This window comes from Antedon bifida, chromosome 3, assembly GCF_963402885.1.
Source record: "Antedon bifida chromosome 3, ecAntBifi1.1, whole genome shotgun sequence".
NCBI lineage: Eukaryota > Metazoa > Echinodermata > Crinoidea > Comatulida > Antedonidae > Antedon > Antedon bifida.
The window spans coordinates 26,639,972-26,661,780 of NC_136228.1; the positions used below are offsets into that span (position 1 = coordinate 26,639,972).

At 31.3% G+C, this 21,809-nt stretch overlaps 1 protein-coding gene across 1 annotated transcript in view; it reads right to left on the reverse strand.

The window, feature by feature from the left end:
• Nucleotides 1-1,291: 1,291 nt before the first annotated feature.
• Nucleotides 1,292-21,809, reverse strand: part of LOC144836857 (complement receptor type 2-like) — a 124,887-nt gene continuing 104,369 nt past the window's right edge. The window contains exons 6-20 of the mRNA XM_078691749.1: nt 17,551-17,754; nt 16,765-16,947; nt 14,630-14,866; nt 14,073-14,368; nt 12,684-12,834; nt 11,910-12,113; nt 11,057-11,302; nt 9,204-9,527; nt 8,097-8,285; nt 7,458-7,649; nt 5,597-5,782; nt 5,216-5,398; nt 4,809-4,835; nt 3,899-4,036; nt 1,292-2,527 (exon numbers count right to left, since the gene is read on the reverse strand). Coding sequence (XP_078547875.1) covers nt 2,247-2,527; nt 3,899-4,036; nt 4,809-4,835; nt 5,216-5,398; nt 5,597-5,782; nt 7,458-7,649; nt 8,097-8,285; nt 9,204-9,527; nt 11,057-11,302; nt 11,910-12,113; nt 12,684-12,834; nt 14,073-14,368; nt 14,630-14,866; nt 16,765-16,947; nt 17,551-17,754 — 3,041 coding nt within the window. The 3' untranslated portion in view covers nt 1,292-2,246. The remainder of the gene's footprint in view (nt 2,528-3,898; nt 4,037-4,808; nt 4,836-5,215; nt 5,399-5,596; nt 5,783-7,457; nt 7,650-8,096; nt 8,286-9,203; nt 9,528-11,056; nt 11,303-11,909; nt 12,114-12,683; nt 12,835-14,072; nt 14,369-14,629; nt 14,867-16,764; nt 16,948-17,550; nt 17,755-21,809) is intronic.

Here is a 21,809-nt window from a genome sequence, read left to right on the forward strand (position 1 = left end):
TCTGACTTGTAGTTTACAAAATATAGGGTCCAAAACATCAACAAAACAAAAAATTACGGTTTTTAGTCGCGGAGTATAGTCACAAACGCGACTCTATAGCTCACTATGTCGGTCGGTTGGTCGGTCGGTTGGTCGGTAAACACTAACTCAAATTTGTGCACGCGACTGCAGCCATGTATAGGCCTATGGCCTTGTTAGTAATATATTTTGTATATCAACATTTTAAAATTCAATCAAATATGATATTACATGTTTATTAAATAAAAAAGAGTTTATTTAATCTAATTCAAAGAATTGCAATACATTATTTTCCCGACGTGTGTTGGACATGCAGTCGTCAGATTCTGAGACAACGTGACTTCACTTCCGCAGTGTGTTGATTGGCGTCAAGTCATCCAATCAAAGGGCGAGATTCCAAAATCGTTCAACCGTGAGCCCTCATAGACTCTCTTTTCCCAGACGTTTTTTTGGGTCCAGCAGCTTGGACCTATAAGTTAGTCGAGTTTGCACATTTCTGAAACTGTCAGCCGTAGATATATAGCTTTCGCGTTGAGTATGTCCTCTGGGGATTTAGCTGGCTAAAGCCGCGGCGCGAAAACTTAAATCCTAACGGTGATATAAAACAATTGTCATTGTAATGTAAGGGTGGATGTACGCAAGGTATCCGGTGGAAATGGAAGTCCGTATTATTTATTGCGGTTAGATACCAGGGCGTAGATAATTCAGTTAGACCACTACGTTGTTGCTGTTTGGATCGTAGTGGATGGTGCTCAAGTAGGCCACATAAGCCCGACCCAGCAAGTTGTTGTGTATGTGGTGTTTATCTTTCTTTCGTATCGGTAGCACCAACTTGAAACTATTGTTTGTGCACTGGTTGGCCGGTAGAGACCTACCATTGTTTGTATTTTTTTCTTGTAATGTTTTGTAATGTTTATAATAATATACTTTGACCCATTGTATGCTACCTCCATGGTTACATTAAAAGCTATGAAAATCAACGATCAGTAGTAGACCACGATTATTGTTAATAATCCAAACACTTTTTGACTCAAACTTTATTCTTCTTGCTTAAATGCACATTAGACCACATACTACATCTCTCTGTGGTGTAAATTTGGTAAAGATCCGTCATTTTAGTTTTGGCGTTAACTTGCTAACAAACAAACACGCATACACGCATATCACAGACACAAATATAACCTTATCATAGGCGGAGGTAATAAATATTAATTATTATATTCCCACCCGAAAGGTTTTAGTTTTGTACAAAATTACGTCTGAGCTAGTAAAAATGTCATTCATAAAACTATATGAATACTGGTTTCTAAATCTCACCCAGTCTAAATTAAATTTATTTTAAATTTTGTTTACTTTTTACCAGTGGGTTTTGAGAAATATGAACAAATAAATTTAATGTAATAATATATATCCTATTAAATCGATATAAAATAAACTCATAAGAATAAAGTCATAGTTATTTTACTTGAAATTATAATAATTATTATAATAGAAACAATATGTCAAATCATTAGTATATTCTAGTTTTATTAGTCTAGTCTAGTCAACCAAATATTGACCTTTTTTTATTGATTAGTTTTCGAGGACGATTTATTTAAAGATGTATTGTCCCTTAAAACACAAAAAAATGAAGGTCAAAATATTCTAAATTTAAATTGGCCATATCAAAGTAATATTAAAGTTATTCACTTTAAGTCGAAAATTCGAGCCAAAAGCAACAAGTTTACGTAATTAACAGGTAAATTAATTTGATTACATTTCGTCTTGAAAATCGTCGCGAGCGAAAGTAAACAAACATTTCAAACCACGAGTACGCATTATGCATATGCTAATTAGGATTGTTTACAACTCGTCACGGTTGAGAAGTTATTTTCACACAGATCGTGAGGAAGTTTTATGATTATGCATACAGAGTAGCTAAACAAGCGCGTTTCATTATGGGGTATGTTTTGATCGAAAACTTTGACTGGAAGTCAGAGTTATTTTTTTAACAAAAAAACGTCTGTATTTCAGTTAAATGATTTTTTTTTCGACAAATTTTTGGTGATAGTTAATAACTATTATGATACTTCAAAATGACCCACCTTTTTTCAAAATCTGTTATTTTTTATTTTTTCGTAATTAGTCAAAGGGACAATACATCTTTAATATGTAGTAGTAGGACAGTCAGTCAGTCAATAAGGTAAATGTAACAGCAACCCTAGACATTATATGTAATAAGTTATTGTTTAGCATTTTGGTAATTCAGATGATGTATCAGCATCTATGTAGGATTTTGTAACCAATTTTAAACCTGCATTATATCGAATATAAATTCGCAAATCAGTCTTAAACTGTCCAGCAGGGCAGTAGCAATCTCCGATTTTTGCGTCTTCTATCGTTAAGGTAACAAACTGTGGGTCTCTAATCTCGTCTTTTGTTTTCAACCACTCCATAATTTCTATAGTAACATTTAGAGCTTGTTCGTTAACAGGTGTCGCGTCTATGATTCTTCCATTTACTGGGAAAACTAAAAAATAAAGAGAATTTCAAAGAAGGAACGTAAGTAAGTAATTTAACTCAGGTGGTCTAGGTTACCACTGAACTATTTTAGTTCCGAATAAGCAGGAAATAAAGTATTTCTTTGTCGTAGAAACAAGTTTAACAACTTCTGATCTCAACGCAATATGAAAAACGTTATATTGTTGAGATCAAAAGTATAAAGGTGTGTCTTTATGCTAATACTCCTTGTTGCTTCATTTGATTCATAACTTACCCAACTAATTAAGCGGGTCGAATATACAATTGCCAATTATGACTCAAAATATTGAGGAGAAAAAAAATTGTTGTTTAAAAAACCATTAATGTATACGCCTCAAGAACATGGCAGTAATTAATAAAATGGGTAATTAGAGCTTTTTATAGATGGATAATATAAAAAAAACAATGATGAAGGATAAGAAAAGATGTTTGTAAATAGAAAATTTGGTTGGTAAAACTGTAGTTTTTATTAATTATTATTACAAAAAGCATTTGATAAATGAAAATGGGTAATAGCCACATTAGAGAAAAAAAATGTTAAGAAATAAAAAAAAAGTATGAAAATTATGTATGATATATGTGGGACTACAAATACAAAGGACCTAAGTATCTAATTTTTAGGTCAATGTATATACAAAGGGCCGTTTAAAATTAATGTTTCTGTGTCTGTTGTGTTTTGTAGATTTGCATTATATGTATAAAGAAAAATATCAATGCTGTGAGTACTGAGTGAGATAATAAATGAATATATAATGACAACATGGTAAAGTAAAGCAGGCAGACAAATTTGCATTTTATATGTGTGGTTTTGTAAGATGTTTATGTTTGTATATTATATATGTTTAAACAATACCATGAAAGCACCAGTGGTCTAATGGTTAGAACATCTGCATATCAAGCAGAAGGTTCCGGGTTCGAGTCTCGATTTCCTCATCTTTATTGATTAAAATTAATTAATTACATTTCGGTATATCACCGGGCGGTTTAGATCTGTGCTTGATGTGTAATAAAATTGTTAAAAAGAGAAAAAACAAGTATAAGTTTATAAAAAGATTATTAAATATAAATTGTGTTAAATGATAATGAATGTATGTATAAAGAAAAGAATATATATATAGAAAATATGAATAAGAACTAGCAGGTTTTGGAAATATATTAAAAGATGATATGTATAAAGTATAAGAGAAAATTATGGTAAATAATGATAATGGATAGAGAAATGCGTACAACAAAATCATGTATGTAAACATATGATAACAAAAATACAATGTAAGAAAAACTACGTAAACATTACTATATTTATATGAAAATCTGAAAATGGCTACTTAATAGTATTGTATAATTGTATAGGACTACTCACTCTTTCCAACTTTTCTACAAAAGGCATTTACACCTTCTATGTTACACACATCTTCACTGCAAAAAGCTATTGAAGGTGATGACAGCGATGACGATACTTCACTGGAAGTAGTGTCATCCGATGATGAAAATGAAAATGCTGAAAGTAAATTATAAAAAATGGTATGCCTATGACTGAATAAAACAAAGAGAAAAGGATGGTTATTTACTTCATGGAATTTTATAGTTCCATGGTTAGCCAATAAATATTCTGATATTTTAGTAAAACAGATTAATATTAACATAATATGTTAATATTAATCTGTTTTACTAAAATATCAGAATAATAATAATATTATTACTGTATTAAGTTGAAACATATATTTAATTAGTTTATTTGTACGAACAAAATAAACGCAAACTGTCTTTTTTTGGGCAAATTATGTATTGAAGGATGGGCAGAGAAGAACATTTATTTGTACATTCATACAGTAGATCACTACGGAAGCCCGTTCGGGCCACAAGTTAACTATATTTTAAAAGCTGTTATCTGGCGGCCGCCACTTAATTATCTATTATCCGCCAGATAATTAAGTGGCGGCCACCAGATAATTAAGTGGCGGCCGCCAGATAACAGCTTTTAAAATATAGCCTATATATAACCTGTGGCCCGAACGGGCTTCCGTAGATCACTGAATACAATTTAAAAATATGTTAAATTAACTGAGAGATTATGATTTTACTTGACTAATAACTTATTGTTGGCAATAGTATGAATTTTGTTTGCAATAAATGTGATATAAAAACACAGAGATTGAGTCTTTTTTCATCACGAATACAAAATATCCCATTAATAATTTAAATTACAAACAATGAACAGAGCAAATGTATTTGTGAAGAGTGAAACTGGAATAAATTATTTGAATACTCACATGTTTCATTTTCGATCTCTCCGTCAGCTAGGACAAAAAAGAAAATTATAATCATTATTAGGCATATTATTACTGTTGATCTACAAAAGCTAGCTTAACATTTGAGGTTGGATGAAAGGATGAAATCAAATATTATACAAACAATGAAGTGAACATAATATTAGCAATTCAGCAAGTTTCTTAATTTGCAATTTTTTTTTCTTTCAATTGTTCTTAATGTGAAACATAGAGCTTTTCGTTTAAATGTTTCTTATATTGTGTTTTTTTATCGGCAGGTGCTCGAGTTATTGTGATCAGTCTTTTGTACTTAATGGGAGTGACGCGTTTTCCAATCCAGTCTGGGATCAATTAATATCCATATTAATTGGAAACAGACAGATAGGATAAAATAAAGAGTGGCAACTTACCGGTACAAGTCTTAGGAAATACATAATCCCACTGTCCGTTTACACACGTCACTGTGCGTTGAGTTTGAGAACTACCAGGTATATAGAAACCCTGATCACAAATTAATGTTACTACATCACCGTCTTTTCTTACAATACCGTTCCACATTGTAACTGGGGGTACTGAACATTGTGGCGTTTCAACTAACAACATTAAAATAAAAAAATAATAAAGTCACGTGTAAAGTCTCATGTGCTATTTGTATACATTAGTATGAAAAAAGATAATTAATAAAATTCGTAATATTGTTTTTGAAGTTAATAACTTATTCAGTAATTAATGAATAGTGACTTTGTTTTGTTATTTTGGATGATGATTTTGGTTAATCAAATGATACATACAAATACATGATGATGGAAATTGTTTGTCCCAATTTCCCTCAATGCAGTTGATAGTCATTTCTGAATCTTGAGTGCCTTCTATAACTGCTTCGTTCCTGCAGAAGATTGTTACAGTAACTCCATCAGTATCATCTTTTAAAACGTAACCATTTTCGATAGATGTTGGTAGATCATCACATACGGTTGCTACAAAAAAAGAACAATATATCAACTTTTTGCGAAAGGCTGGCTGATGAATTAAAACCAGTTAATTATTATGCAGCTAGATGGCTATACAAATGCCTTGCAATGAATAATGTTTTGGTAAATGTCTTCAAATTTCATAAACATTTCATAAATAATCTCGGCTCAACACGAAGATAATGCAGGCTTGTACTCAGTGGGCGCAACTTCAAAATACCTCTGACTGATTTTATTTAAATATTTAAATAACAAAATACATTTAGTCCTATATAAGATTTCCAAGAAAACCATTAACACTACTTCTAGTCATAAACTGGTTGAATGAAACCTTTAATTTTCAGTCATAATGTACTGATTTTCCTTTCATGTTTCTATACGAGAGATGCAGTTATATTGGATGGTTCTACTCCAAGGAGATTTGCATATTGAGATGTTCTCTAGTTGTATGATACCTTTATAAAATGCTATAATGAATATAATCATGGAATTTACAACTAATATTTCACTACCGTGAGCGGACACAGCTTTGAAACGGATACCACATATTACTTAAAGACACCTTCCCTACAATTTGTGACGTTTTGTAAAAATAATACATAATATTACTTTAAAAACATTAAACCAGGTCACTCCTTGTCTTAAATGTACATTTTATGGTAAATTATGATAAAAAGTGAGAAACAATGCACTACCTAAGTAGCTCGCGGCGACTGACCTCTCATGGACGGTCTTTATGCCTAGCCTAGCTAGGCTTAGTTTTGTAGGCCTAGCTGGTAAACATCGGTAACGTACGAACATCGTACGCTAGCTATATACCTAGCCTGACGTTGTATAGTTGCTGCATTAATTGTCTTTCTATTTTTGCCAGACTCCGTTGATACAAATTAGGGAAAACTCGGTATTTTCGCTAAAAAGTTAGGAGTCTTCCATTTCTTTTGGCCTCACGATCGATCGAAAAGTGAATTACAGAAGAAAAACAAAAATATCAATCCGCGCACAATGCATTTTGGGATTTATAGCGGGCCGCTATAATTATTAGAATCGACTTATTTTTCACATTTTTAACCATTTAAAGACGAAAAAAGTTATCGCAATAGGACCATATAGTATTATTTTTACATTAAATATAGTTTAAAATAGTCTTAAAATAGATCTAAAAAACGTAGGGAATGTGTCTTTAAGAGAGCATTTGTTTATCATGGGCTTACTTGTCCCTTAATCGGCCATAAAATAGTTTGAAAATGAATACAATTTCTATTTAATATTATGACAATTGTTTACAGATCAAAAACTGAACAATAAATATAATTAGATTTTCATCCTTTATTCACATCTGTATAATAACATTGATATAGACTGATACAAACATTATCGAGTGACATCGCGAATTTGCGCATGCACTGTTTTATTTTTAGTAAAATCCAGTTATTACTAAAGGAAGTTTGAGAGGGTTTTTTAAATATCGCAAAATTACGTCGATAAATGCGCATAAATCCATGTGACTACACCTGCCTAAACAAAGGTGATGCAAAGAAATTATGTCCTACACTAAGAAAAAAATATATTCACAATAACATTTATTTAGGTACAATTTAGCGCGTGTATTCAGAGAAACAATTGAAAAAAATGGTAATATATTTATAATAATGTGCTGTTAACTAAATGAAATGTCACTTACGTTTGATGCATCCTCTAGGTATTGCTGGAACCCATTGACCCTCTATGCAAACACTGATCTGTCTGTCATCCTTAGTATATGGAATATGAAAATCCTTATTGCAATAGATACCAATGTCGGTATTCTCAGACGTTCCAGATCCTACTACTATTCCGTTGGTAATTTCAGTTGGTGGTGTATTACATATTGTAGCTAAAAATTAAATAATTTAAGCCGAATGAGTTTCATCTTTTGAGAATAAGCCAGAAATAGTAGACCGTTTTAGAAAATAGCAACAATTTGATTTAGACAAGTTTAGAGAGTGATAATGGATAAGATAACTTTTAGTTTGACGGTAATTTATACACATATTTCAAAGTTTCAAACGCACATAACTCATCTGGTTAATAATCTTTTTATCGGTTTATTGTGAAATTTTAACCTTAATTATTTTTAGTTACGGACGGTAGTTATTAATTATTTTAAGATTTATCATTAATTGATAAATCTGATGTATGGAGCTCTGGTCTTTTTGGAAGAGCGCCTTATAAATACCATAATATTATTATTAAAATTTATACATGTGCTGAATGATTTACGGTGTAGAATACGTCAGTGGCGATAATTATAGCTGACACATTGTAGTTATTGTATACTTACAAACACAATACGGAAAATCGTAATCCCATTCTCCACTAGGAAGACATTTTAAATAACTTTCTCCAACCAATTTGAAAGTCAGGTCACAGGAGAAAGACAGTTCTGTATTCATTAGATATGGTGGCTGAGACCCTTCAATTACGTCAATACCTCTTCCATTATTTATTACTGGAGTTTTGCAGTAAAAAGCTAAAAAAAACAATAAAAATTTGCTTGATGAAGTACATAATGATGATCGCGAATGGTGTTGTATTCATCATTTAAGTTCTGTCTACACTATCAAACTAGTTTGACAAAAAAAGTGTAATGTGAACAAATATGGCTAGTGATGACATCATCATGTCTGGGCATAACACTTTTTGTTGTCACATACAGTTTGATGAAGTCGTTGAAAGCCACTATACTGGCCTTTGAACGCACTTCTTACTGATGACCCAATTCAATTGGATAGGATAGTTTTTTGTTTCAATATATCACAATTCAGGAAGTTAAGCCAACACACATAAATAGATCCTTGTCATTTGATTGGACGATTGTGGGTCACATAGTGTGCAATAGATATATATATATATATATATAGATATATATATATATATATATTATTAACGTCAATACAATGGTCCGCGATTGGATATCCGCGCCGGATATCCAATCGTGTTGCCTATATTTTGCTTGACATTGGCATATCAATAATAATCGTTCAGAATGTCACTCGATCGGAATTAACATTTTTTATATTAATTCTTGTACTAAGTTGATTATTTCGATGAAGAAGATATATTTTTATTTGGCTTTCGTCATTCACCTCATGCAATTATTTGTCTATCATAAACACTCATTATTCGTATACTACTACTTGTCCCATCAACAAGTTAGTACACTGTTATTGCAACTCGAAGGTAAGTTGAAATAACTAAAGCGTGGTTTCCACTAGAACGCAACGCAGTGACGTATTGACCCAAAGTGATGTATTGCGTAATCACAAGTGGGAACCGACGACGCAACAGTGCTGCAAAAATCGCAGGTTTGAAAAGTTTGAAAACGTAAAATGATTAATTTTTGGTAGAATCTGGAAAGATCCAATACAAATTATTTTGTTTTACTTACGAGCAACTATACGAACTTCTACCCTCTGTGTTGGAAGGTTGATATTTGAATCATCTCTACATGTATACACTCCGGAATGTCGAGTCTCTTCGATTTCATAATATACCTTTGTTGATGTCCAATAAGTATGTTCCTCCAATTCATTTTGACCAGAGAAGGGTTCAAAACCAATTACTGCAGTATCACTTACATGACACTGTACTTTTATTCCCGTGTTAGGCGAAGCAATCATGACGTACGTACTATCCGGGGCAACTTTCCGACGCATCGAGGAATACGATGAACTACCTGGTCTATAAAACTGAAGCTTATTTTCTGCTTCAGCTGAAACAAAAAAGATATAGCCTGCTTAGAAACCAAGCTTTTTTTTCGATATGGTAAACTAATACCAGGGTATGAATCTCCAGTCATACCATACCAAACTTCTGCTACGGAAGTTTAGTTCTCTTTATTTTATACAGATACAGTACATCCTAGGTCGTGCCCAAGGAGGGTTCTCGAATACACAGTAATTTCAGCGTAAACAAAATGGCGATTTCTAATGTACGTACCGCAGGACAATACATTGTCGTTTACAGAAACGAATAAATAGACACTTTGATTTATGTAGTCAACTAAATTAGCACCCAGGAATTACTTTCGAAGGAGAAACTTGTCACAAAATGAGTTCAAATTTTTGATTTGGACTCATTTAAACAAACCCAATTTGTGTTTTGTATGTAACATTAGGGTTGAGGGATGGGAAAGAGGATGGGTACAAAAATGAACAATTTTTAAAGATATTCTTTATCCACTCAGTAACGAAATATTTTTTAAAATGTTCTTTATGCCTATAAATAATATACCACTAAATACAGTAGAACATTTGCGATGTAATACTGTAATTTATTAAAACTGTCATAGTCGATTTAAATAGTAAAGTACACCACTACGACGTTTATATTGTTTGTAATTATTACTTAATTCAAACGTTGAGAAGCAACTGTCAGTAATAAAGTTTATTTGTATATTATGTGTTTATATATCTAACAGTACCCACACTCGCAGTAAAAATGATTTACAGTGTTGTCGAAATACTGCAATACTATATCTAAAGGTTTTAAGTTTATCCTCCAAGGGCCCATAAATTTACCTACTTGTGTTAAAGCAAATAATTATACTAATAGACTAAGATATTGGAATGTTCCATTCTTCGCAAATCAATACATTTGTATAAACGTATATTAAATCTATCAAAATAGTATTTTTTTTAAAAGAAAATCGGGCTGTCTTTAACATTATGATGCTTTACTCGAGCTGTTCAAACGGGTTTCAGCTATTAAAAACAATTATCGTAGAAGGAGAAAGGTAAACGAAAGCATCCTCGTATTATTGTGTGCAGGTATTTTTCAAGATGTACATCCATTAAAAAGTGTATACCACGATCGGAAAACAACAAAACGTTGAAACTAAATTCATTTTAATTGTCAATAACTAATTATCTAACTAAATTTAGTTAGTAAATAGGGTTACATCAGGTGGTTAAAATCAGTACCGAAAGTACGTACCAACTTTATATCGAGTAAACATTCTAGAAGTAACGCGCGATTTACCGAATTTTGCCCTTACGTTCATTTATATATAGATATCTCTATTATTGTGTTGAGCAATGTTTCTATTGCTCATTGGATACTAGTGAAAGTTAAGCAATTTACACAAACTATTTTGACTTCCAACCAAAAGTACTGTGTCTTTAATAAGTTTATGACATTTATTACGACCTATGCATATTTATATAACTACATAGTGATATTTGCCAATATACACATATCACAATGAATATCTTAATAAAGGAAAAACTGTATAGAACTTACTGCAAGTTACAAGCCATCCTGTCCATCGTCCATTATCGCAAGTTCGTACATTTGCATTATCAAGTCTAAATTTACCAACATCACGACAACGAGTTATTAGATTTGTACCCGACGGAAAAGTTGTGTCTGACGAAGTTGCGGGATCTAAATCGTACCTATTGTTGATATTGATTACGGTATTTGCACTTATCGTTGGCTTTAAACAGTCCCGCTGTTCTTTATTTCTCTCAATTTCAGGGTCTGGTTCTGTATCAAATAAATATTGTGAGTCAGATATTAATAGGGCCTGTTTATATTACGGACGATAATGAACGACGATAAATAGATTTGCAACTGGGAAATCAGAAATGTTTTGATCCTACTGTTGAACTAAAGGATAACGATATATGTTGTCTTTCAAGAAAATATTATTTTTTTTAAAATCCAATCAAATATCAACGTCATAGTCAATAAGAACAATACACTTGCTGTGTCGTCATGATTTTATTGCTTCAATTCATCTGATTGGATTGGACTTAAAGTCAGCATAAATGGTTATCTAATAGTTCTATGTTCGATTTATTTTTGTATGTACTACTGTACGTGGATCGTTATCGTCCTAGTATAAATCGACCTTTATTCAACAAGTTTATTATTATTTTAGTATATTAAAAACATGTAATAAAACTCGTCATCGCCACCGCGATCACCATTGCCACCTCCACCGCGGTAACTTGATTGTTTTTGTTATTCTTTGTATATATACATATATATATATATTTAATTGTATGAATAGTTATGTCAACTTCATCATTGTTTAGTTCATGCAATAAAAGTAATTGAAATAAAAAAAAACAACGTTAAAATTATTTACCACAAACATGCCTGGTATCCTCATCGAAAATAATTGTTGATTCTTGACAATCCCCTGTTAAAGCTCTTTTTCCGTTGGGAAAAATAAAACCTGTATAACATGTTATAAGGACTGTGGCACCATTTTCTGCTAAGCTGTCTTTTGTTCTGGCACTGTCAACATACACAACTGAATTCAGTACCGTTGGAATTTGACAGGATAACTCTGTTAGTTTGAATAATCATAAAAATAATAAAAACACTAGAGTGCAATGAAGGTGATATATATTTGCCTTTTCTAATATTCATACTGTATATCTTTCACATGTGCATTATAATACTGTCTTACCAAAGCGCGTGCGGCGCATTGTGTTGAACGCTGGATTACTGATCGTTAGAACTCTCGCCGCATTGTATCCTAATATATAAGTCAAGGCACTTACTTACTGTATATTTTCCTAACCCTATCCACTCAGGTGTATGAAATGGGTACTCGGTTAGATCAAGACAAAACTTTACGCTGATTACTACCTGCATTATAGGAGTATGTTTACGTATTTGATCCAAAAAATGACCGGGGTAATAATGCAAAGCGCCTATGAGCATGATTACTCATGAAAGGGCGCAATATAAATGTGGTATTATTATTTTATCATTATGTTTTTTGGGCTTGGGTGAGAATAATATAAAACTGATAACTTTATTTATTCATTTAAATCAATATAATACAATAAAGACACAATTGTACAGCAATGTGTAATATATGTGTGGTGACACCTCAATATTTTTAAATTACCTTCTTCAGTAACTTCACAAGCTACTAAACCAAATCGTAGACTTAATTTTCCATACCATTCCAATGGATATACTTTTACATACCGTGCATAGACCTTCTCAGGAAATAATTGTTGAGAGACACCATTTCTATTCACATTCCCTACAAATACCTGAAAATGTATTATTAATTTATTATTATGAAATGTTGCAAATTATCGTCATTTAAGGTCGATTTATTAGTCTGATGTAATGTGCTACTTTAGGTAGAACGATATTTGGGTAACTATTGACGGTGGCGATACAAAATAGATGAATATGAACGAATCTTTGCCAATATACATACAAAATGACAATTAATTCAGAGTTCCGCATTTAAACTCTTTATCTCGCGGCCTAAAATCCCGATTCCGGGACCAATCCGAGGCACAGCCACTCAGCTAGACCAGGCAAATATAAAGTACTGCATGTCACCATGGTTAGGGCTGAGGTAAAAAATAGAATTCCTAAAATATTTCATATTATGGACCTATGTGTTCACGGACATTGTAATTTGTTTTTTTAAAGGAGACAAATTGAGCTGAGATCCACCGGCCAATTACATTAGGACAAAATTTGGTAATAATATTCATCATCTCGACACTTCACAATTGTAATCTACTGTACGTATTGCTTTAAAAATTAAAGCGCTTACAACGTTAAAAACTTCCCTAATCTCTCAAACCTAAAGCTCAGGTACATGCATGAATTTTGAATATAATATCTGGTTAATTGTACATAAATCAAATAATAGTAATAGAAATCAAGACAATAAAACATGAATTTCACTTAAAATGGTCAAATACGAAATTTTGCAAACAAATGAAGGTGAAAAAAAGATGGTGGATATACGGTGTATAATTTTGGCTATATCATGAAAATAAAACTCATCTGATATTTTTTACCACACCATTTATTTTTCATAATTTTTTTTAAATGCCTCTTTATTTTTACAATCTTGTGTACAAAATAATTTTTTACACAAATTTTACCGTGTAATTTGAAGTATCCCCCACTGATAAGAAAGTGCTTATTTTCAACAAGTTCGTGTAACACAAATAAAGTACGTATTATGAAACATAGGGGAAACTATAGATCGATAATTAGTGGAATGTATGATCAATAGAAATTTTCTGCACGTACCTGGCCTTTAATACTTCTCTAATAAAACAAAACAGACAAATTGGTAAAATTAATATTTATATTTTTAAATATTATTGTAGGTATCAGTATTTTTATGGTAAAGAGGGACATTTAATCTTCGGTAAGTTGACGGTGTGAAGTAAACCAGCAAGACATTTCCAGGTATGTAACCCTTTGTTCCACTGTTGAAAACTTTAAAAACAACTTCTTGAAATGTATTTCAACTTACCGCATCTTCTCCACGTTCATTTTGCACTGTAAATTCTTCTGAAGAAATATCTTTTTTGTAGCCAACTTTATAAAGCGTAACCCAATAATCGTTAATGTAATGTCCTTGTGTCTGTGTCCCATACACTTTCATTGTTTCACGTAGATCTACTCTTAACCACTCTCCCACGATGTCTTGATTGGGTATCCATGCACCATTCGTACGATACAACCGACCATTGGTGGCATAGTTGGCTCCACCAATAGAAGATGCTTCAAACTTCTGATTTGCACGACGGACAAGTGTTGTGCATTCAACTAGTGACATTCGTAAAAATAATACAGTGTTATCAACTTAACAAATTAAAATTTATACAAATTTATTTAGACAATAAAAAAACTTGGCAAAATTAAAAACTTATACACCACAATATTGATGGAAATAATGAATTCAAGAAGCGGAAAGGCAAAACATTGACAACAAAAAAAGAGGGAAAACATCTGATTTGTTACATTATATAATGTATATACAATTTGGTAATATTTCTTCATTTCTTGAAATAATACATCCAAACTTACATTCTGTATCTAAAATACAATCAGGGAGTTCCGAAAATTCAGGCAGCCATTGGTAGTTTCCAGTATGTGTATTTAGTTGGCAGGTGCGCTCAAAACCACGAAGTGTTGCCATATAGTTTGAACCAAAGCAACCTAGACGAATCTTACTGTCAATATTCAAACTATCGGAATAACTAAACCATCCATTTCCTGGGTTTCCGTGCAATGTGCAATATCGATCTGAATTATAGACGGCCTCTGAAATAAAATAGGTTAACTTCATTTAATAAAACAGTTCATTAGGCCTACAGCTTTTACGAACTATTGAATCGGGAGTACAAAACAAATACTTGAATAACTTGAGTAAAATTGAAAATGTATATCCCCACAACCAAATCATAGATCAATAACTTAATAATAGTGTTAATAATTAGTGTATTCAACAGAACAGCAATAATTATATTATAGGTGTTTTAAAATATATATTGTTCGTGATAAAACATCCTTTTATTCAGTAAGGTAAATATTATACATTCCTTATACATCTTTGATAAATAGCCGCTGTGCAACTAATCTTAGATTAATATAAATAAAGGTAAACACTGTAGAATATATTTTATAACACCTAAATAAATTCCTGTCATTTGATTGGACGATTGTGGGTCACATGGCGTGCAATAGTACTTTTTTCGTGTAAGAAAACAAAATCTTTTCGCGTTTGGAAAATATTTTTTTATACTGTTGCATTTCAAATACAACCCTATTTTGTACTTTCGTCGTGAAACGTGAAAGATTGAATTTATGACTGAAAAAAAAAAGAAAAATATAATTAGCCTAGATGAGTTCCAGTTGCCTGTCGAAGTTTCGTAATTGGTATTGCTGCATTTCAGCCTAGGCGTTTTAGCCTTGCTAGGCCTAGGATTGTTTGGTCGTTTTTTGACATAATTAACATTACAGTAGTTGTGTTTATAACATCCATATGAATATAATATTTAATATATTATTAACAAGGCCATATAGATGGCTGCAGTCGCGTGCTCAAGTTAGTGTTTACCGACCAACCAACTGACCGACCAACCGACCGAAATTGCTGAACATGTTTAAAAATGTTGAAAATGTTGAACTTTTGACGTGTCGTATAACGTAATTTCAAGTTGAAAAGTGAATCAAATATGATGATATTGTTAACGAAAGGTTGTAAAACAGAAATCGGGCAAAAAAGAGTGCATATTAACATTTAACGCGTGCAAAAATCTGCGCACTCATGGCAATTTTTTAAACGCTTAAATTAAAAAATTTTAAGCTCGTGTACGCATGCCTTACATGCTCTACGCACGTAATTGTATTGCCATATGATGATTTATGCCCTGAAATTTATGAGTACCAAATTTTATTTAATTGTGATTCATGCTTGTGAAGATATGGTTACAAACGTGATTTTGTTAAATCGTGCGTAGACCACGTAATTTTTGATTGCGCACCGTGAAAACATAACCACATTGATTCCTGGCCATAAGGAATATACTGTGAAAAATTGACTTAGCTAGATGAAACTGATATCAAGAGGCCATATACAAGTTAGTGTTTACCGACCGACCGACATAGTGAGCTGTAGAGTCGACAACCAAATGTTACTGTTTTAATTAAAGTGAATCAAATGTAGGCCTACCTTTTATTCGATTCTAATAATAGGAATCTATTTAGATGTTATATAAACAAATATTGAATCAATGTTTATGAGTGTAATAGTACAAATATTGACATTTGGTGAATGATGAAAGGTTATATATCAACTCGGCTTCGCCTCGTTAAAATATAACCTTTCATCATTCACCTCATGCCATTATGTGTACCATTACACTCATAAACATTGATTATTTGTATCGGCAGACACTTCACTACATGCAGAACATCGTTTGAGCATAGTCGCAGATGGGTTGGTCTTATTTATGAAGCTAGCATCATACTTTAATTTCTTTCGTGAACTTTTTGTGATCTACAGGTTTCATTTATATATATATATATATTTTAAACATTTTTCTACATGTTCGGATTTGTTTTCTTGATTTAGGAATTCTAAATTGCAGCCATTTACTCTTATAGTGACATAATAAAAGAATAACATGAAAGTATCCATTAACTTGTCGTGGATTTACCTGTTATACATTGCGGCACTTGCAATACTATACTTTCACATTGTAGAACATCATCTCCCACATTTCTTGGATGTGAAGAATCACAATTGAACTGGATAGTGTTTGGGTGGCGGATGCTACTACCGATATAAGTACCAGATTCGTAAGAGCCGTATTTTGGTGGCTGTGCAACATTACAGCTTGCTAAACAATTTTGATATAAAAATATAAAATATGTTGATATGGATTTATACTCTGCAAAGTACAATCATGCTATCAATATAATGAATAATAATACAATAAATACATTGTAATCGTAAATAGTTACTATGTACCTGTGGGCCTATAATAACAACAATGAAAAAAATATTAATACAATATGCCTATTTTTAAATTGGCATATTGTATTAAAGATGTATTGTCCCCCAAAAACATGAAAAATTAAGATTAATTAAATCAGACTTTGAATAGGTTATTTTGTAGTTTTAATAAAGTTAATCACTTCCATAGAAAAAAAAATGGAAAAAATAATGTTTTCACTTATAAAATAACATGATAAATGGTTAAATTCAATTAAAAATCCATTGGCTGGCAGCCAATTTGACCATTTTTTGCTTTAAATTCCAGTTTTTTCAGGTAAATAATTTTTTTTTTGATCCAATTTTTGGTCGAAGTCAATAACTATTATGTGACATTAACATGGCATATTCAACAACAAAAATTTAAAAAAATTATTTTTCAGGGGGACAATACATCTTTAATATTTAAAAATATTGTATAATGAAAATGATATTAATATAAGCTTACGTTTTTCACATCTAGGTGCGTCATATCTCCATCTACCAGTAGCCAAACAATCACTCTTTGCAATTCCGTTAATGATATGTGGATTGTTACACTCAACACTCCTTTCCACATCTCTTCTGATAACTCCTTCAGAAGGTTGATAATTCATATCATGCAACGTGTACGTTACTGTCGCGTGTTCGATTTCCACAATGCTGCAAGTTGCTAATAATAATGACATTATTGATGAGTGTAAGAATTAATGTTCTTTGCCTGTTGTGTTTAGATATATAAAAGTATCTCTTCGGAGATCCTGCTTTGTGAATAAAATACTGAAAGATGAGGGCGTATCAATTTGATCTCTGGTGCGCGTGCGTACAATTGAGGGCTAGTGCTGTTCCGCCGTACCACGCCGAGAATGTAAAAGAGTCGCTATCCAATCGAGTTTGAACAATACCATGAAAGCCCCAGTGGTCTATTAGTTAGGACAACTGCATATCAAGCAGAAGGTCCGGGTTAGCGTGTCATTCTCACAGATTTCCTCATCTTATCGTTTCAAATTAAGTAATTACATTTCAGTATATCACCGGGCGGTTTAGAATTAATGTTCTTTGCCTGTTGTGTTTATTATATGATTTTTTTATTCATAAAATTATTATTGTTTTTTTTTTAAAATATTTATTAGCAACAAATAAACCTTATAATACAACAAAATGACATTGATAGTTTCAGTATTACATCGCAAATGTTTTACTGTGTTCAATTGTATATTATTTATAAAACATCAAATCACAAACCTGATAAAATAAATCGGCATCAAATGAAAAGTGATTACTTACATGGTGGATTAAGAATGGTAGATTTAAACTTTTTTTTTATGTCATTAAAAATAACTTGGTTGCGTAGAATTTTCAACAATAAATCCGAAGACAACCCAATATTTAAGCTATTTAATTACATAATAAATTTGTCTAACTCTATGCAACTTGAAACGAATTGTAAACGTCTGTCCAGCATTAGAAATAATAAATTCTCTTCTAGGGAGAGGTAATAGATGCATGGAGTAATTTTATTTCTATTCATTATCCAAAGTCTGTTGACGAGCTATTACGAATGCAAATTTGGAATAATGAAGTAATAAGAATAGGCAACGAATGTATAAGATATGCAAATTGGGAAAAAGCAGGTATTTTTGTTTGGTAAAGATTTGTTTAACAGCAATGGGCAATTTATGAATAAAAAAGAAGCCGAAGATACCTATGGTATTAAGATAAATTATATAAAGTTAATAGGATTAAAAAGGCTTCTTATGGAAAAATTTAACAATTTAATGATATGTGAAATTAAAAAAAAACAGTTTTGCCAGATATTCCATTTCATATAAAAGTACTCTTTCAACAAAAAAAAAGGTTGTCGTATTTTTTATGATGTTTTAAACAACTCAATGTTTAAATCATGGAAAGCACAAAAGAAATGGGCAGAAAATAAATTTGTATTCAATAACGAACAATGGAAAACAATCTACCTAGCTCCACATACGTGTACAATGAATATTGGTGTAATATATTTTCAATATAAAATTTTAAATAGAATAATTGCAACAAATGAACAATTATTTAAAATGAATACTCATTTGGAGATGGTCAAATCGAAACCATTCAGCATTTTGTTCTGTAATTGTCCAATAGTAAAAAGGATATGGAACCTCCTCCAGGAAAAAATTTCAGAAAAAACTGGAGTACAATTTATTTTTAGTAAAGAGAGCGTAATTTTCAGATACCAAGATGCGCTTTAATTTAAAAGCCATTAATGCAATTATTCTAATTGTAAAATCATGTATTTATAAATGTAAACTAGTTAAATGTAAGCCAACTATCAACATGGTTATGAACGAGTTAAAAAGGTTTTATGAAACGGAACAATTTATTTATCATCAGAATTTTGAGGACAGTATTTTTAATACAAAATGGATACAATTAGAAGCATTTATAAATCAAATATGAAATTGTTAGAATAATTTTTATGAACCGTTATTTAATTTATTAAATGGATATCTTTGTTGTTTTTGTTTGCTTTTAATTTTAAAATTTTTGATTTGATTATGTTTTTCCTTTGTAATGTATTATATGATGAAATAAAAAAAAATCAAAAAAAAAATCACAAATATTTCGTGGATAAAGAATATATTGAAACATTGTTCCTCTTTGCACCCATCCTCTTCCCCATCCCTCAACCCTAATGTTACAAACACGTTTTTTTTCAGTACAAAAATTATACGTAAGTGCAGATTTTAAAAAATCGACATTTACTTTAACTTTGGCCATTCATAGCTGAAATATATACAAAATTGTAAAATATACATATTTTGATTGTTATCGATTCCAGCATTATCAAAATACTACAATTTAGCGATAACAACAACAATAATAATAATAACAATTTCCTCTTCTAATTGTTTTAATATTTTGATTTTAATAATTTAATAGACTTCTAAGAAATACTTTTAGAAGTTTTCCGTATTATAAGGCCTAATTAAATTAATTACAAATTAGTCTATTAGAGCATTTTGGTTGTTTAAAATGTGTTGTTACTCTAGGGTTAGGCCTAGGCCTATATGTTTTAAATTCGATTTGAAATTTGACGCATAAAATGGAGCATGTAGGAGAAATCCAATTATAATAGAAAATGGAATTTTTTTAGGCCTTAGGCTAAATTGAAGACATTGTCCGTCTAACTAGCCTAGGCTAGCTTAGGCCTAATAAATAAAATAAATGACCTTCATTTTCATAAGATGAGATTATTGCATTCTGAATAATTCCATTTTGATTGGTCAATTTTGTCGTTAAAAACACGTCCGTATACTATGAATCATTGAAATATAAACATATGCCTACATAAATAAAATTACGATAGTGATCTGGATCATCTTATTTTCTTTACATTTACAAATTACAAATGAATGTGATGTAAGATAAACGTGTCGCTATTTAGTTTTTAACAAAAAAACTTGAAAAATATTGTTTGAAAAATATAGGCAACATTCATTTGATGTTAAATGGACTAAAACAATCATAGAAAATATTTAATAATAGCACAAATGCCATAAAATGTTTGTCAATCATTAAAAAAAAATCAAAAATAAAATAAATTAAATTGGCCCTTCCAGAAGAAAAGATAGGAAAAAGGAAGTAACTAAACAAGAAGATGGTTCTTCAGCAGAAATTTGAAGGAAGAGTAAGATGAGGCAAGTCGGATATCTGAAGGAAGAGAATTAAAAAAAGTAGGAGCATTGAAGCTAAAAGACTGTTTGAAAAGTTCCAAGTAAGGTCTGGGTATAAGGAAATCACCGTTAGTGATTTGCCGTGCATTAGATGTGATCTTAGCAAGTAATTGAGAGATAGATTGAGGAGCAAGATTATGGAGCGCTTTAAATGTAAGACGGCCAAGTTGATATCGAACTATGTTATGAAAAAGAAGTTAAATGAGTAGTAGGAGGAAGGAAAAGTAATACAAGACTGAAGGCAAGCGATACTTGAAGGAGAAAAACCATAGTAGGGTAGTTTAACAAGTAAAATGCTGTGGTTAATTGTGTCGAAGGCTTTCTTAAGATCGGTGAAAAGCGTGCCAGTAAGTTGTTTATTATTTGTATCATGGAGCCAGTTATCGTATGTACTAGTAAGAGAGTAGAGTTTTTTTTTAAAATATAAAATAAATCATTATTTAACTGTTTAAGCTATTGAGGGGAATTACACAAAATGATTAATATTAATAATAATTAATTAAATATTAATGAAAATATTAAATGTATGTGTGTTCATATTGTCAACAAAGACTATCTAACATGTCATGAAATACTTTACAAACACCTATTATGTCCTATAGGAAATCCATTCTCACAACAATGGTGTTTACTGCACAGCAAACAGTTTTTAATTTTAAACTTAAATTGTTTTGTACCAATAATAGTCAATACTTATTTTAAGTATACTCACTTAAACTTTGTAATTATTATTATAGCATTCGTTTATTTTATGACAATTCCGAATTAAATCCATGGAGAGACCAGATAGCGAGCATTTTTATGTTATTGAAATATTCTCCCTCTTAAATAAATCAAAAAATAAAATTAAGAAACATGAAAAACAAAAATATTTCACATTTTAAACTTATTTTAGTTACAAATTAATGATGATCATGGGTAGCTAATGACGTAGTGGCTCCGACCCTATATGGCACTCGGAAGTGTTTTATATTGATGTTGATTAAACAATTTAATTCTC